The sequence below is a fragment of the Hakea prostrata genome, chromosome 7 (genome assembly GCF_041222555.1).
Source record: "Hakea prostrata isolate BN-2017 chromosome 7, UWA_Hpros_2, whole genome shotgun sequence".
NCBI lineage: Eukaryota > Viridiplantae > Streptophyta > Magnoliopsida > Proteales > Proteaceae > Hakea > Hakea prostrata.
In genome coordinates, this window is record NC_142606.1 from 63,770,477 (window position 1) to 63,786,981 (window position 16,505).

At 39.7% G+C, this 16,505-nt stretch overlaps 1 protein-coding gene across 1 annotated transcript in view; it reads right to left on the bottom strand.

Moving 5' to 3' along the window:
* Window positions 1–8,145, bottom strand: part of LOC149011669 (tRNA synthetase beta subunit family protein) — a 36,294-nt gene extending 28,149 nt beyond the window's left edge. Inside the window, exons 1-7 of the mRNA XM_089163508.1 lie at window positions 7,916–8,145; window positions 7,720–7,775; window positions 7,532–7,629; window positions 7,235–7,364; window positions 7,035–7,150; window positions 4,025–4,091; window positions 1,439–1,480 (exon numbers count right to left, since the gene is read on the bottom strand). Coding sequence (XP_089019634.1) covers window positions 1,439–1,480; window positions 4,025–4,091; window positions 7,035–7,150; window positions 7,235–7,364; window positions 7,532–7,629; window positions 7,720–7,775; window positions 7,916–7,973 — 567 coding nt within the window. The 5' untranslated portion in view covers window positions 7,974–8,145. The remainder of the gene's footprint in view (window positions 1–1,438; window positions 1,481–4,024; window positions 4,092–7,034; window positions 7,151–7,234; window positions 7,365–7,531; window positions 7,630–7,719; window positions 7,776–7,915) is intronic.
* Between the last annotated feature and the right edge of the window lie 8,360 nt (window positions 8,146–16,505).

The following is a 16,505-nucleotide window of genomic DNA, read 5'->3' on the forward strand; positions in this document are numbered from 1 at the left end:
CAAAGTGCCTGTCGGCAACAGAATGTGAAGCATGAGCCATATTCAATGATTACTGACATGGTACATATTACTTTTCTTTCATTTTCATTTTTCACATTGATTACTGATATAGTACATACTATATAATTATTGTTATGAATCTTATGATGCTTGATGAGATGAAGTTATGTTTTTATTTTTTTTTTTGGATAATTTTTCATAATTGTGATTCTTGAATTTTTTTTATTTTTATTTTTATGAATGTGATTGTTGAATGTTTGTTTAGTACTTTAGTTTATTATAAAAAGTATTTGTATTAAAAAGTAGTTTAAAAGTAGTTATATTAAAAATATTGACTAAACCATTTTATTGCTGCCTAAGCGCCGCATAGTCGCCTAATCACCAAGACGGAGCCCCAGTCGCTTTGCCGCTTTAATAACCATGCCTGAGACTCCATCAAAGCAGGACTTATACTGGACCAAACCCCTTGAACGATCAATACTCATAGGGTACATTGCCTAGCGCGCCTGGGGGTCTAAACCTTGCATTTTCACAATATCAACTAAGGTCTAACAAAAATTTTACTCGAGCAACTTTAAACAACAGATTGATTTACATCATGTTGGTGCCCATCCAACACAAGTACTTCAAGAAACACATCAGTTGTGAGGTCATGGTTTATATTACAAGTCAGGAAAAGTATGACGCATTTGGACATGACAAAAACAAAACCAATACACATTTATTCAAAACACAGGTGTTTATTTATGTCCAATAATCAAATAACCCAGCTAAGTAAGACATATTGAAGATGACAATCCATTGCCACAACTTTTCATAACCCTTCTTTTTCTGTGTTTTTTTTTTTTTTTTTTTTTTTGGGGGGGGGGGGTTGCAGGTTGGGATAAAATGCTACTTTCCACAACAAATGCACTCATTTATGTCCAATAACCAAGGAAGAAGAGGGGCATAAGAGAAAGATAATCCCAAGTGCCACAAGATTTCCTAAAGTGACAGATCTGAGTAATCTGATACACAACACATTGACCCATTGAACAGCAATGCAAAACTGGCAAAGTGGATGAAATGAGAAGCATGCTTCCAGAGTATGATGCACCCATCATCCACAAATCAAAACAGAAGGAAATGCTAGACAACTAGAAAAAAAAATATTCAGTAGCTCATTTTACAAGGTGATAATATTAATATGAGATTTTGATAAAGACTAAAAAGAGGGTGAACCCAGTGCCGAAAGCTTCCACATAAGTACTCAAGCAAAACCCCCCACCGTGTCCAACTTTCCTAGCAGCCTCACCCCCAGCTAATTTGGCGGAGAGGCTGTTTCCTTGCTTTGACCTCAGGCTATAACTGTGGTCCACCAACCATTCGGCCAAGACTGGGCCCTGCCCATGACTTTGATAAAGACTAGGAGAAATAAATCGAAAAGTAAATGATTTACCTGTTTAAGCGGCACAAAGTTTATATCTTGTGGTGGCAAAGCCTGGAGGTGAAACAGTAAAACATGATTAAACAACAAGCTTCCACCCAATCATTAAACTAGCATGAATAGCTTTCTTCATAATTAACAGGGCAAGCATATTCGAAGTCGCAATTCATGTGAAAAAAAATCATTTCTATGCCAAAGTTTTTACCGGCAAAACCCAACAGAATTACCACATTCTATATGCATCTGTGTGTGTGTGTGTGTGTGTGTGTGTGTGTGTATGCTAAGATATGTACTAAGAGTTCCTGGTCATGAGAGACAATCAGTTATCAGAAGCAGCGAAGATGCCTTTGCACTTTGCAAGAACAAGTAGCAGCAGATCTAATGACATCTTTACCTTCAGATCATAGTTTAAGGTTTCTCAAAATATTCAGTTATGCAATATACAAAAACGTGTGTTTTCTGTAAATTTTGATAAATTGTAATTGTAGTATAAAAAAGTGTTAAGTTTGGTCCTTGATTATAAGATACAAAGAAAGTTGTTTGAGGCAGCATGGCCATGTAGGCCTTTAGATGCTCTAGTATGAAGGAGTGATTTTACTCAGATTGATGGAACTAAAAGAGCCAGCATCCGAATAAAATAACCAAAGAAGAACCAGTGAGGAAAGACGTACCAACTAGTACCAAGTATGACCTTGAACAGAATGGACTGAGGGCAGGAATCCATGTGTCAAACCCATTTTAGTCAGGATAAGGCTAAGTTCTCATTGCTGTTCTAACAATACAAAAATACCCAGGGCACAAGGCTGCTGCCATTGTGGAGCCTGGGCAGGGTCATAATGTACACAGCCTTATATTCACTGCAGGGGAGACATTTCCTGATATATACCCATGAGCACTACATCACAAATGCTGTAACCACACCATAGTGTCGAGGTTCACTCTCTGCATTTGAAGTCTTGGACATCAACTAAATTATTATGGCTTGATCCAAATCTCTATTGTTTTGCACTTCTGTTAACTCATGGAAATTATAGGGGTTTCTGTAGTTTACAGTTTACACAATCAGTCTCCTCCTTCTATAGCTTTTGTCTTTATCCTTTTTCTGGCTTGAAGTGTCAATTCTTGATATATGCATATCATTATATCATTGTAATACTAGGTATGTAAAAGATAAATAAAAAATACAAGAGAACCCTGTCACCTGAACACTTTGCCGGCCCTTCAACATCTTGGGTCACCTAGGCGGCTAGGCACCATGGCAACAACGCTCCCAGTTAGTGATGTTCAAAGCTTTGAATCAATTTCAAAGTGTGACTTGTAATAATTCCATAATATTGATCTCAAAGTAAGGAAGAGAATATCTATAAAGAATGATGAGTTGATGACCTTAAAACCCTAGTTCCCCAAATCAAGAGGTGTGTAATATGGATTAAATGGATGGATCCCTCCTATCACTGCAACAGCACCCTGACAGAAAAGAATCAACCCTTGCTGCAATGAAGGCAACCTAGATGCTACCCACAGGAGTAAAGCAGATTTAACAGCAGAGAGAAGTAGATAGGCAATCTACGGAGAAGAGGGAGACCGAACAGTAACAGAACAGCACCATGAAAAAGAAAAGAATGATAGGGGAGAAGAATTCTCACAACTATCAAATTTCCAATCAAAAAGAAAAATAATCCCATACGCAGCCAACTAAAAGGTTTAACATTCTAATGGATTTTAATTTCTGATGTAACTAAACTCAGAAACCAGTAATAGACCATCCACTAATGGAAATGACCATGCTCCAACATTGAAGAAGGTATAATTTCAAGGCCAAACAGATGATAAAACTGACAAAAATGGAGCAAAATTGATGCACTAGTCTTGGCTTGCCTGGACCTACATGATCCACTTTGGAAACCCAGACCAAGGGCTAGGCCTAAACCAGGTTTCTGGTCTGGATGGCATTTGTAATATTAGCAATAATATTGATGTTAATTTATTTTAAGTATAATTATTCTTGGGTTGATTATGTTATAAGTTATTTCCTTTTCCAGGACTATACCTTCCTATTTCAGCTAGTTTCTAATTTATAGGAGTTTCTATTTTTGAGAGAAGGCCTTTGCCTATATATTATGTAACTGTAAGAGGACTTCCTCAGTTCTGAATTTGAGAGGTTGATTAATAAGATTTTTAGTAGAGAAGCTCCAGTGAGTTGATTCTCCCTTCCCCATCTCCTTCTTATTCCCCCAATTTCCTTCCCCAGTGCAGCCCACCTCAGCAGGCCTTTATGCACTGCATTAGATACACTGCCATACCTTTCCAAGTAGAATGAAAAACACTGGAACCGTAAGCTCTATAGGAACAACAACACTATCACAGGGCAATTTCTGTAATGTATTATCTTCTTTTTTCCTTTTTTTTCTCTTTTTTTTTTTTTTTTTTTTTTTTTTGCGGGGGGGAGTGCTAGACCACATCAAGAACACAGACAAGGCCAACTTTTCTCCCTCAACATAAACCAACTACGTCACATCTTCCTTACTCTGGTTGTGAATCCAAGCAGTTATAGAATCAACCACAAAAACGGCAGTATGCTACAAAGTGATTGTGTACCTCGTATGTGAAAGGACCGTCTATTGTATCCAAATCATGAGTGCCGATGGCAACTAATGTCCTCCGCCTAAAACAAATGAGAAGTCAATATAAACAGTGTAAAGAGAACATGACAACAGTATAAAAGCTACAAAATTAGCAAATATAATCAAACATTTAGGAAACACATATAGCATGAACATATGAAAAAGAATACAACAACTAGAAACAAGGATATAACCACCCTAAAACGTCGAATATGAGAAAAAGATAGAAAAGGTGAAACAGATTATCAAGATACTGACAACCTCATCACTTTGCTACACCCCTACAACCAAAGTTTGTAATTTCAGACGAATATTAAATTCAACTACACAAATGTGTTTCAAGGCCTGATGAAACAAAGTAGCTTGTGATTGACAGGTTTTCAATGTTTAGGTTCTTTCACACTGGAACATTCTGTGATATAATTAATTCAATATATATTCCAGTGGCATCTTATTCAAATATTGCAGTTTTGAACAGGATCAAAACCGAAATCTTGAACCTTGCCTGTGACAAAGTTCATGTCACTACCTCGTCGCTAATTGATTATTATATCTCAGAAAGATATGCCATCAGAAAAGGTGGTGAGAGACCCATCGACTTCTCCCTCCTCCTATCCCTTCTTTATTTTCCTGGTGCTGGTTTGAGGCTGGATATCTCTGCAACTCAGCATCTTAGTCCATTGATATTCAGTGCTTGAATTTCCCCAGCACGATGCCCACTTGACCTGTATTTCTGGAGAACCAGATTATGGATCAGAGTTGTTAAGCTCTACACCTTTACTTGCAGCTGAGCTGTACTACAAGCTATCTCTCCGGAACTTTGTGTCTATATCTCCACAATTTTTGGTAGGCTGGTCCAAGATTGGAGGAATACGAGAACCAGATTATGGATCAAAGTTTTGCTTTTCTTCACTAAGCTTCTATTTTGGTCCCTAACTTCAAGGCTTATTCTTCTCTTTGAAATCTAGACCCGATGTGAGATTGAGCTCCTTCAGGTGATTACCGGTTGGGGTTCTCGCGGATTACTTTCTGTTTTCTTGGTTTAAACCCTTGTGGCACCATAAAACTCAGGAAAACTAAGCAAACTTGGCAATCTCAAGACAAGATGACAATGAGACACAAAAAATGCACAACTTCGAATAACTCAACCAAATTTCAAATATTTCAAGAATCTCAATATCCTGGTTGCCCAATATTATTGAATCATTGGACTATGAAAGTAAGATGACTATGAGTTATGTATCATATTCATTTCACTTGGGGTTGGGTATCTAAGTGACATACATTCTGACCAGTGTATATTGTAGTTTTCAGAAGAAACCTTAATTCCTTAAATATTTAACAGTTTCTTAAGTTACATCTGTCTTTACATATGTTTTGCATAATTATGTCTCTAGCACTCAAAAAAGGTGTAGAATAAACAATTTTTGGCTTTGATGTTTACTACTAACCTAGGACGCAAACCAGAACACCATATTAGGTGCTTTTTAACAACTGAGTAGCAGAATAAGTTTATTGAGCCTAGAACAAGCTTTGCTTAAACATGCAGACCCAACTACGGTCATTTGCCAACCAAAACATCATTCAGAGACGAAGAAAATAACGGAAGACTCCTTGAGATATTAAGAGGCCTGACCTGGTCAAGATGGCTCTTCAAGAAAAGCTTTTAACCTGTTGGGCCCTATGATAGAGGGTGGTAAGCTACAGATGGAATTAGTTTGTGGATAAGGTTATTTTATCATATCACCTGTTGGAGTTCACAAGCCTTTTTAACCCAGCGTTTATAAACTAGGTCTTGGTTTTCTATCAATGAAATAAGTGACAACAGTCTGAAGACGGTACCAATCTTCAATTGTCACTAAGATCCTACTTGGGACCAGGTAATGATAGCTAAGTCTTACATTATTAGTGTTTGGAGCTCAAAGGCTCCACTACCAACCTAGGGTTGAAGTCAAACTATCATCTAGGCTGTGGTTTTCCAAAATTGAAGGGTTTCACTACGTTTAGACGACCTTAAATAGGATTTCCTATAAGTTCCTGGACCTATTTAACCATTTGAACCCCCAAGAGCATGATCTGAAGTTCCATGGCCATCCCAAGGGAGGACCAAGGATCGAAAGGAGACTTAGGATTGCTGCCCAGCACCCTATGGTCCAACCCAGCTGCATAGAGTATTTTGCATCAAAGGGCATTTCAGTCAGTTTTGTTAGCTCTAGTCTAGTCCAAGGTCTTATTAGATGCAGAATTTTAGTAGGATCCCAGTCCCACTCTTACTTTGATATTTGAGTTAGTCCCTGTTCAGTTATGAAAGAGTCCCAGTCTAGTTAGGACTAGTCAAATTGAAGTCTTATCTTAAATTGGATTCCTTCTTAAGATAGAAGTCCTTCTATTTTGTGACTTTATTTATTTAGAAGTTCCTTTAAAACAGAATTCCTTGTTTGGAGGTTAAGAGAAATAAAGAAGAAGTGTTTCAACTTCAAATCATAAAACAATTCCACAATCTGACAATAAATACATAAATATAATATATATTGCAAATGTTTGTTAAAGATTTAGGTTTAAACACAAAGTTGCTTAGAGCATTGCACCCTAGGTATTGAGTTTGGAGTCCCTAGTATTCTGCCTCCATCTAGCATAAAGATGCTAGGGTTACAGTTAATGGACTCATCCCACAAGGCCCACTACACTATTAAACTATAACCAACCCGAAGGCCTATATTGGAACATGTATTGGGTATTACTAAAATACCTCAACAATGTGTACTCTGTCCTCTGTCCAGAGAACACCACTGTGCCCAGACACAGGCCCATACAAGACAACCACCATGCTCTTCCTCGTCAATTTGCTCATAAGTGTTTTCATTCAGGGTGCAGGCAGAGCAGACCCTCTCAGACAATGTTCATTTCCCATTATAGGTACAGTTACATAAATAAAACCAACAAAGGGGAAAAGACAGTTCAATTCCATATGTTATAAGACTTACCGGCAAATATTCTGATGGAGCTTATCTTGAAGATCAATAAAGCTATTATATCTTGCTTCGTCAAAAGTAATTCCTCTTAAAACAGCACAGACAATGAAGGGACGAATCATTGAAGTCTGCAAGAAATTAATTTAAATGTAAGAATAAAGGTATGTAGAACTAAAACAGAACATTAAAAGCATTAAACCACAGAACAGTACCTCGGGTTTTACATGCATTTTAAGCATGGAACCACTTGGGACGTTGGCCAGCTTGTAATTTGGTATCTGATCAAGCCCAATAAAAATTCGGAGGGATAGCACAAGCCCTTCGAGGCAAAGCAAATCATATCTGCACAGACACAAAATAAGTAGGAGAAAGTTGTTTTCTTTCCACAAAATCTTTTCTTGCTTCTGGATATGACTTGCAATCTAGAATTAAACTTTAAGTTTCTCCATAATATACCTAAAAATGGGGTAAATCAAACAAGACTTAGAAATCAAAGTGCTAGGAAATACCTGTTCGCAGGAACTTCAATTTTGTAGATGACTTCTTCATCCTCAGTTGCTCCTTCGTCCAGATGCTTTTCCTTCCTCATAATAGCCTTCTCCGTTGTCTGCAACGGGTAGTTAAATGCATTCACTTAATTATGAACACTCTGTTTATCTCAATAATATTAGAAACGGACGGAACTCGAATCGCTTACAACGTCATCAAGCTCGATTCCAAAGTCGAAACATAGTTCTTCGAACTCCTCTTGAGCTGACATTCAGAAAAAGAATAAAAAAAATTTATCTTTATATCTTAACAATCGAAATATAAAATTTGAACTCCATGAAACAAAATCGAAATGCTGCTGTTCAGGAACATGAAATCAATGAGATTTCTTCTCTTTCACGTACTGTAACTCTTCCCTAAGGCTGCAAAAAGACGATCCCTCCCAACGCTAACGGTCGGCATGTCGAAGTTCTCTCCGTATACGGGTGTGTCTGCAACTTCACGCCAACATCAATCAACAGATCAACTGAAAGAAAGAAGGAAATGAGAGTACAAAACCTAACGACACAAAATACTCTTTTTCGGATTTTTATTCGCGAATGGAGATACGATCCAATTGCTTATACCGAAAGTAGAATTACAATCGCAATTTTAACTTTTTTTATTTTACATCAAGGGCCTTTTACGTTTTTGGTATCACTACCTTAGCTTGGGAACCTTCAAACGAGGAGGGTCGCTAGATGAACTAACATCATGTCATTTCTACATCCATTTCCTTGTAGATGTATGACATATATCCCAACATCACATCAAATTATTGAAATATTATAACCATATATAATATGTTACTATAGGATCTTATATTGGGTTAGAATTATTGACATGCACCAGTACTCATGTTAATGGTTGTGGTGAAAGAGTATAAACCTAAACCTCATCCATAGTTGATTGATGAGACCTACCCAAGAAAAGGCTAGTGTTATATGTTAAAACATGGCTGACATATTAGAGACTTGCATGGTTAGTTATTAGATGCATTCATACGTATGCATATCATCTTTCCTTTATTTTATTTATCATGTTTATGATGTTGTTATATATATGAGATTTGTTGCCTTACTAAGTTCGTCATAACTCATACTTTTGTGGATTATTTCTATTTTGTTCAGATGATTATACTGAAGGGGGAGAAGTTCTGTACGTCTAGGAAAACCTCCATGAAGAGACTTTGGAGACGTCAATGGGAAGTGGTGTTGCACAACACGAAGCCTACTGTGGGGGCATGGAGTGTGCTTGTAGCACCTATTGACTACAAGAGGATTTAGGTGGTTTGCCATTTAGATAGATCAATGAGGGAGGGTTTCTGACTCCTTTTATTGAGAAATTAGAAGATAAAAGTGACAGCCTAGAGAAAGACCAAAATAATGATTAGACTTTGATATTCTCTTGCTTTCGCTGAAATACCCTTTTTGGGCATGTTTCCTTTTATTTATTCTGTGGATTATACTCATTTCCTTTATTGGATTTGGACAATTGTACATCCTTTTATTTAAGTATTGGATTGTGTTTTGCTCTTGATTTGATATTATGTGCATGCATTATTACTGATGGTTCAACCGTGGATCTTGTGATTGTTGATCGCACCCACGGGTATTCTGGCAAGACTAATACCTGCAGGTGGGATGTGACACCTGGAATGTATTTTTGCCCAAATTTGAATTAGTGGTTTGGGTTATATTTGCTACTTAAGTTGGGATTTGGGAATTAAGAATGTAGTGTTGGGAGGGATTAAATTTTGTATGAGACTCGTTTTTGGCAGCATGAATGAATGAAAACAGAAGATTTATCTCTCTCTCGAGTAAGTCCTCTCCTTTCTTCCTCCTTTCTCTCTTACGTGATCAAACTTCTCTATTTTTCTTTTATTTCCTATCTAGGATAAGTACTTTCTTCTTTCTTTGCTCTCTATTGATTCTCTCTATTCTTCTCATTTTCTTTTATTTCTTCCTCTTTCCTTGTTAATTCTGTCCATCAGAATTTTCTTATTTCTTTGCGTACCTTTTTTTCTTCTTCTTTTCTTTTTCTCCTTCTCTTTCTCACTTCTAGTACAACAACCTTGATATTTTCTCCATCCTAAACCGATGTCCTTTCTTGGATTTCATCATTGTTCAAAAATATTTTATTTCTATTATTTCTGTTCCTAGATGTTTTCTAACCCCTGTTTTGGGAGCTAGAACCAGCTGGTAACTTTATCTCTCCAAAAATATTTCTCCTTTTACATTTATTATTTGGCAATTGTTTTTCTTTAAAACAAAACTTCCTAAGATTCTCTTACATTGTTAATTCCCGGATTCTTTATTAAGAAATCTAATATTGATGAGGACAACTCTATTTTCCTTAAGTTTCTTAATACTCTTGCATTTAATTTAGTGTTATGGTACCAAGATCCACATCCCCTCGTTTCTTCTTGTTTAGCTGTGCTTATCATTTATGACTTATGGTATTTCTTTCTCTGCTTTAACTGTCTTATATGCATGATTAATCAAAATTCAAGTACTACAATTCATTTTTCTTTTATAGGGTGTTTATTCTAAGAGTCTAGTAGCCACTTTGTAGGTCCCCTAGTTTCTAAGGTTTTCCCTACATCACTAAATTTGCCGGAAAAACATCCTCGATTGTGCACATCTCTCTGTTGTTCACAACAATGTACTTATATGCTAAACAAGTGGCTAAGAAAACTTAAAAATTAAAGAAGTATTGAAAAAAGATTTAATTCAAAAAGAGAACAACGAGTGGGCCACCACTAATGTTGATATTCGACTTGAGGCTGCAAATTTTTTTAAATTGCTTTTAATGGTTCCTCCCAAATTATTTGCCAATCCCTGGAAGTGAGTGAGGAACGGGTCTTATCTGATGCAAAGGGTAATGGTTTGATCAAACCTGTCACTTTTGAAGAAATTAAAGAAGTGGTTTTTGCTGCAGATGATGATTCCTCTCTAAGGTATTGATATAGAGAGTTTATGACCAGACCGGGTTCATACCTGGTCCGATCCTCGACCCCGGTCGAGACGGAGAAAACCGAATCGCTCCCGAGCGAACCGGATCCGGAAGATGGCTTGCTGAAGAAGAAAGCTTATTCAGCGCCAAGCGTGCCCTAATCTTACTTATGGATTAGGGTAATCACCCTAATGATGGCAGACTCAAACTGACGGCTGCAGATAATCATTATCAAATGGATAACTATCGCATAACTTAACGGTTATCTCAGGAGTCCTCTACTAGCACAAACTAGTAGAAGTCTACCGCTCAACGGATCTAACTGATGAGATCCAACGACTACCCGAAGAAGGCTCAAGTGCATCCAACGAAGGAGATTCGAAGGTACACTCTATATAAACCTCACTACCATACAGGGTGAGGGGGGGATCAATCGATCAATAAGAATACTATCTGAGACTCAGGTTCAGATACATACTGATAGACCTAAACTATCAGCGTTCTGCTATCTAGATCACCTTTCCCGTTTCTTCATTCATTAGCTCGTGCTTCTAGCAGAGCCGTTTGTGATTAAGTTCATCAACTGACTTAGCCTTCGGAGGTGGACTCCCGACCCCAGCGGTCGGGCCACATCTGACGCTTTCGTTTTGCAGGACATCACGTGGAGATCCAAGGGCTGAGCAGATTTTGGACGCATCATTTGGCGCCGTCTGTGGGAAACGACTTGAAAAGCCATGGTGACTAGATCAGCAGCTGCAGCAGCCGCTGCACAACGCAATTCCGGTGTTCAGATACCTGGGGTGAATAATCCAGATATTCCCCAGGAAAGCCAAAATCCTATCGAAGTGGATGATGGCCAGGGGGGACGTAATCCTCCTACTGATAGAATCCAAGACCAATTGAATCAGGTAAAGATTCAACTCTTGGAGGTGAGCCAAGCACTCCGCGTGCTCACCAGACGAGTGGTTTTACCACAAGAACCTAATCAACGCGATTCAGGGAGACGTGCATTGCCACGTGACCAGAGAATGGTGGAAGACCGGAATGTTGATCAGAATTTCCGTGACGGAGACCGAGGACTTCGGAGGATCGATGATCAACCAAGACGAGACGATCAGTTCGACAGACTACAAGAGAGTACAACTGATTCAAATACAAGGTTGGATACAGGGGTAAGAACTCACTCACCCACTGTCAGAAGAACCGTTCGTGATGATCGAGCAGTTCGTGACGAGAGGAATGTTCGTGAAGGACGGGCTATTCGTGATGATCGAGTAGCACGGGATGATCGTGTTAATCGGGGTCGTGATCATATTGCTGAAAATCACCCGACCCAGATTGGTCAAGAATTGGCCAACATCAATGAGAAGTTAGGGCAGTTGGCTAAGGGAAGAATAACTGAGGATATTTACTCAGTCATTCGGAAGACTCCTTTTGCTGAGCCAATTGCGGGATATCGGTTTCCACATAACTTCCGTTTGCCTACCTTCTCAACATTCGATGGCTCCGGAGATCCAATAGCTCACATCGGCTATTACCAACGAGACCATGGCGCTTTCGGGTAATTCGATGAAATTTTATGCGGGGTTTTTGGTTCATCTTTAATCGGAGCAAAGCACGAAGTGGTTTTCTAACCTCCCCTCTCGGAAGGATCGTAAACTTCGACGAATTGGCACGTCAATTCATAGGGCGATTCCGCAGTGGGATACGAGTCAAGAAAACGGAAGAAACCTTGTTTATCGTCAAACAAGGAAAGAACGAATCGATCGAGAGAGTTTCCGAAAAGATTCAACAAAGTGACAATGGAGATAGAAAACTTGGATGAACAAGTAGCCGAAACCACTCTATTCACGGGACTCACTAATCGGAAACTCCTGGAGTTATTACTACGGGATATACCCACGACTTATGCTTTGAGTTGGTACAGAGATGCCAAAAGCGGCTGAAGTCATGGAGATTCTAGATGCGCGCCAAGGAGATAATAAAGTCTCCAATAAGGAACAAAAGGCTCCCGACGAGAAGCGAAAGCCAAAGAAGAATGTTCGTGATCGGGTTGGAAAATCCCAGCCTTGGCGCCAAAGATCCCCCGGTAGAAGTGAGTACACTCCATTGAATGCTCCTCGGGCTGATATTTTGAATATCCTCAAAAGAAAAAATATTTTAAAGTGGCCGCCTAAAATTCTTTTGAAACCCGGAGAGCAGCAGGATCGGGAAAAGTATTACCGATTCCACAAGGACTATGGTCATTATACTAATGACTTCCGTCATTTGAAGTCAGATATTGAGAGATTGATATCTCAGGGACATCTGTCCAGTTTTGTTAGCAGGAGAAGGGAGGAGCCACGTGGGCCACGTGCGGCTGCTCCAAAAGAGGGATCGTTCGGTTAGTTCAGAACGATCGAGAGAGGCCCCGAAGTCTAAAAAAGGCAAGGAGGTGATTGAAGCTGCTCCTCGGTCACCCATCCTTACCATCTTCGGGGGACCAGAGCCCGAATCATTCCGGAGTCTGAAAACAAAATCCAAATTTGTTGGGGCCGGAGAGGCGCAAGAGCGGAAGAAGCTGAATGGTGAAGATTCTATCACCTTTAGCGAAGAAGACAAAAGAGACGTTTGTTTACCTCATGATGATGCTATAGTCATCAAGGTAGAGATTGCACGGAGGGAAGTGCATAGAGTTTTGATTGATACAGGGTCTGCAGCTGACCTAATTTCCTACGAAATGTATCAAAAATTGAAGGTGGATCAGGACTTGATGAAACCTTCATCTACCCACCTATATGGCTTTGCAGGGTCATCTGCAGTAGCGGAAGGATCGGTTCAGTTGGATTTATCCATTGGAAGTTTTCCTAAGGAAACAACTGTCCGAATCAATTTCTTGGTGGTTCGAGAACTACCAGCCTATAATATGATTCTCGGGCGACCATCTTTATCCAAGATAGGTGCTATTGTTTCGACAAAACACCTGAAGATAAAATTCCCGATTGATATGGGAATTGGTCAAGTGACCAGAAGATCTCTCGGCAGTGTTATATTGCATATTTAAAAGACAAGGAGGGTCCGAGGAAGGTTACTGCCCTCCCCATAGAAGTTCGAGATGATCGGGAAGAAACAGAGATGCAAAGGCCCGAACCAGTGGAGAAACTGGAGCAAATCCAGCTGTGTACCGAAGATGAGAAAACGATTACTTATATCGGGTCTGAACAGCTGGAAGAGTTTAAAGATGAGTTGAAGTTATTTCTTCAACAGAATAAAGATGTATTCGCATGGTCTGCTGAGGACATGCCTGGGATCGACCGGACCATTGCAGAGCACAAACTCTGGATAGACCCTAAGGCGAAACTAGTGATACAGAAAAGAAGAAATTTCTCTATTGAAAAGTATGAAGCTGTTCGAAGTGAAGTTGAAAAACTTAAGAATTCTGGTTTCATAGAACCAATCGAGTGCCCAACTTTGTTGGCCAACGTGGTGATGGTGAAAAAGACGAATGGGAAGTGGAGGATGTGTACAGACTACACAGATCTAAACAAAGCTTGCCCAAAAGATTGCTACCCGTTGCCTAGGATTGACCTCTTGATAGATGCGACTGCAGGATATGAAACTTTAAGTTTCATGGATGCCTACTCAGGGTATAATCAGATCCTAATGAATAAGGAGGATGAGAAGTATACGGCTTTCATGACTGATCGTGAAAGCTATTATTACAAGGTCATGCCTTTTGGCCTGAAAAATGCAGGAGCAACATATCAGAGGGCCGTCAACAAGATTTTCAAAGAACTGATAGGAAAAAATGTTGAAGCGTATGTTGACGATATGCTAGTGAAAAGCTTTACAAAAGCAAATCACATTGCAGATTTGACTGAGGTTTTCTCAGTATTGAGGAAGCATCAAATGAAGTTAAACCCCGAAAAATGTGCCTTTGGAGTCTCCTTGGGCAAATTTTTGGGTTTCATGGTATCACAGAGGGGAATTGAGGCTAATCCTGCCAAAATACAAGCTCTGATTGATATGGAGGCTCCCAAAACCGTTCGGGATGTACAATGTTTGACAGGGAGAGTTGCTGCTTTAAATAGATTTATCTCCAAGTCTGGAGAAAAATGTTTGCCTTTTTTCAAGGCACTTAAAGACCTGAAGGGCAGTAACGAAGCAAAGTGGACTGAAGAGTGCAAGAAAGCTTTTGAGGAATTAAAAGAAGCACTTGGACAACCACCGATCCTGTCCAGACCAGAGAAGGGGAAAATATTACAGCTATATCTAGCGACAATCCTTTCGGCGGTCAGCGCAGTACTTGTTCGGGAAAAAGATAAGAAACAATGGCCGATTTACTATGTAAGCCACGTGTTGCTAGATGCGGAGACGAGATATTCGCAGATTGAGAAGCAGTGCTCGGCTCTCATGATGGCCGCCAGGAAGCTAAGGCCATATTTTCGGGCTCATCCAATCGAGGTATTTACAACTTTTCCTCTTAGTAAAGTTCTTAACAAACCTGATTTGTCCGGAAGGATGGTATCCTGGTCGGTTGAGCTCGGTGAGTTCCAAGTGAGCTTTAAGCCCGAATCGCAATCAAGGCTCGGGCATTAGCCGACTTTGTAGTAGAAACTACTGCACCAAGTAGAGCCCACCATTGAGGATCCCATTATACCAACCACTTGGGAGGTATATGTGGATGGTTCGAGTAATAAAGATGGAGCAGCGCTGGAATTCTATTAAAAAGTCCAGCAGGATTTATTATTCGATATGCTTTGAGATTCGCATTTGATGCAAGTAATAACGAAGCGGAATATGAGGCCCCGATAGCGGGACTTCGGTTGTCAAAAGCATTAGCTATTGCAGATGTTACTATTTATAGTGACTCTCGGCTTATAGTCAACCAAGTCCGGGGGAGTATGGCATTAAAGAACCACGCTTGCAAAAATATCGGGAGATAGTGCGGGCATTTCAAAACCAATTTCGGAATTTGAAGATATCTCAGATTTCGAGGAATGAAAATTCAGTGGCAGATGAGCTATCCCGACTAGCCAATGCCAAGGAAAAGAATCTAGACCCTTCGGTCTACATTGAAGAGATAACTTTTCCAAGTTATCATGAGAAAGAAATTTCTTATGTTGAAGCAGAACGTTGTTGGATGGATCCAATAATCGAATATCTAAGGGATGACAAATTACCCGAGGATCCGGTAGAGGCAAGGTTGATCAAGATTCGATCAGCTAGATTTGTCATTCGAATGGGAGACTATACAAAAGATCTTATGCTGGACCCCTTATGAGATGTATAGGCCCCGAAGGAGCAAAATCAGCTTTGGCTGAAGTTCATGAAGGAATTTGTGGAGCTCACATGGGTGGCCGAGCCCTGGCCCACAAAATTCTAAGACTTGGGTTATATTGGCCTAAGATCCAAGAAGCTGCTATGGACTACGTTCGTCGATGTAGTAACTGTCAAATTCATGCTATAGTATCGAAGCGCTCGGCGGAAACTATGACTTCAATTCTAAATCCCATTCCCTTTGCAATGTGGGGAATTGATATCATGGGCAAATTCACCAAGGCATCAAAGCGGACGGGAGTATCCGATAGTAGCAATTGATTACTTCACAAAATGGGTAGAAGCCGATTGCACCGGCGACAATTACCGAGAAAAAGTGGAGAAATTTGTGCTTGAATCAATCATATATCGCTTTGGGATTCCAAAGATTATTATCACTTGACCATGGAACTCGGTTCGATTTCCCACAATTTGAACAATTCTGTGGAACATATATGATCGAGCATCGTATGTCCTCGGTGGCATACCCCCAAAGCAATGGCCAGGTAGAGGTTACTAACCGAACGCTCTTCGGAAGGAATAAAGAGAAGACTCGAAGCCGACAAAGCTTCTTGGGTCGAAGAACTACACAATGTACTGTGGGCTTATAGAACTACGGTTCAAACACCTACAGGAGAAACTCCATTCAGGTTGGCATATGGATCCGAAGCATTGGCACCAGTGGAGATAATGGCAGGGACA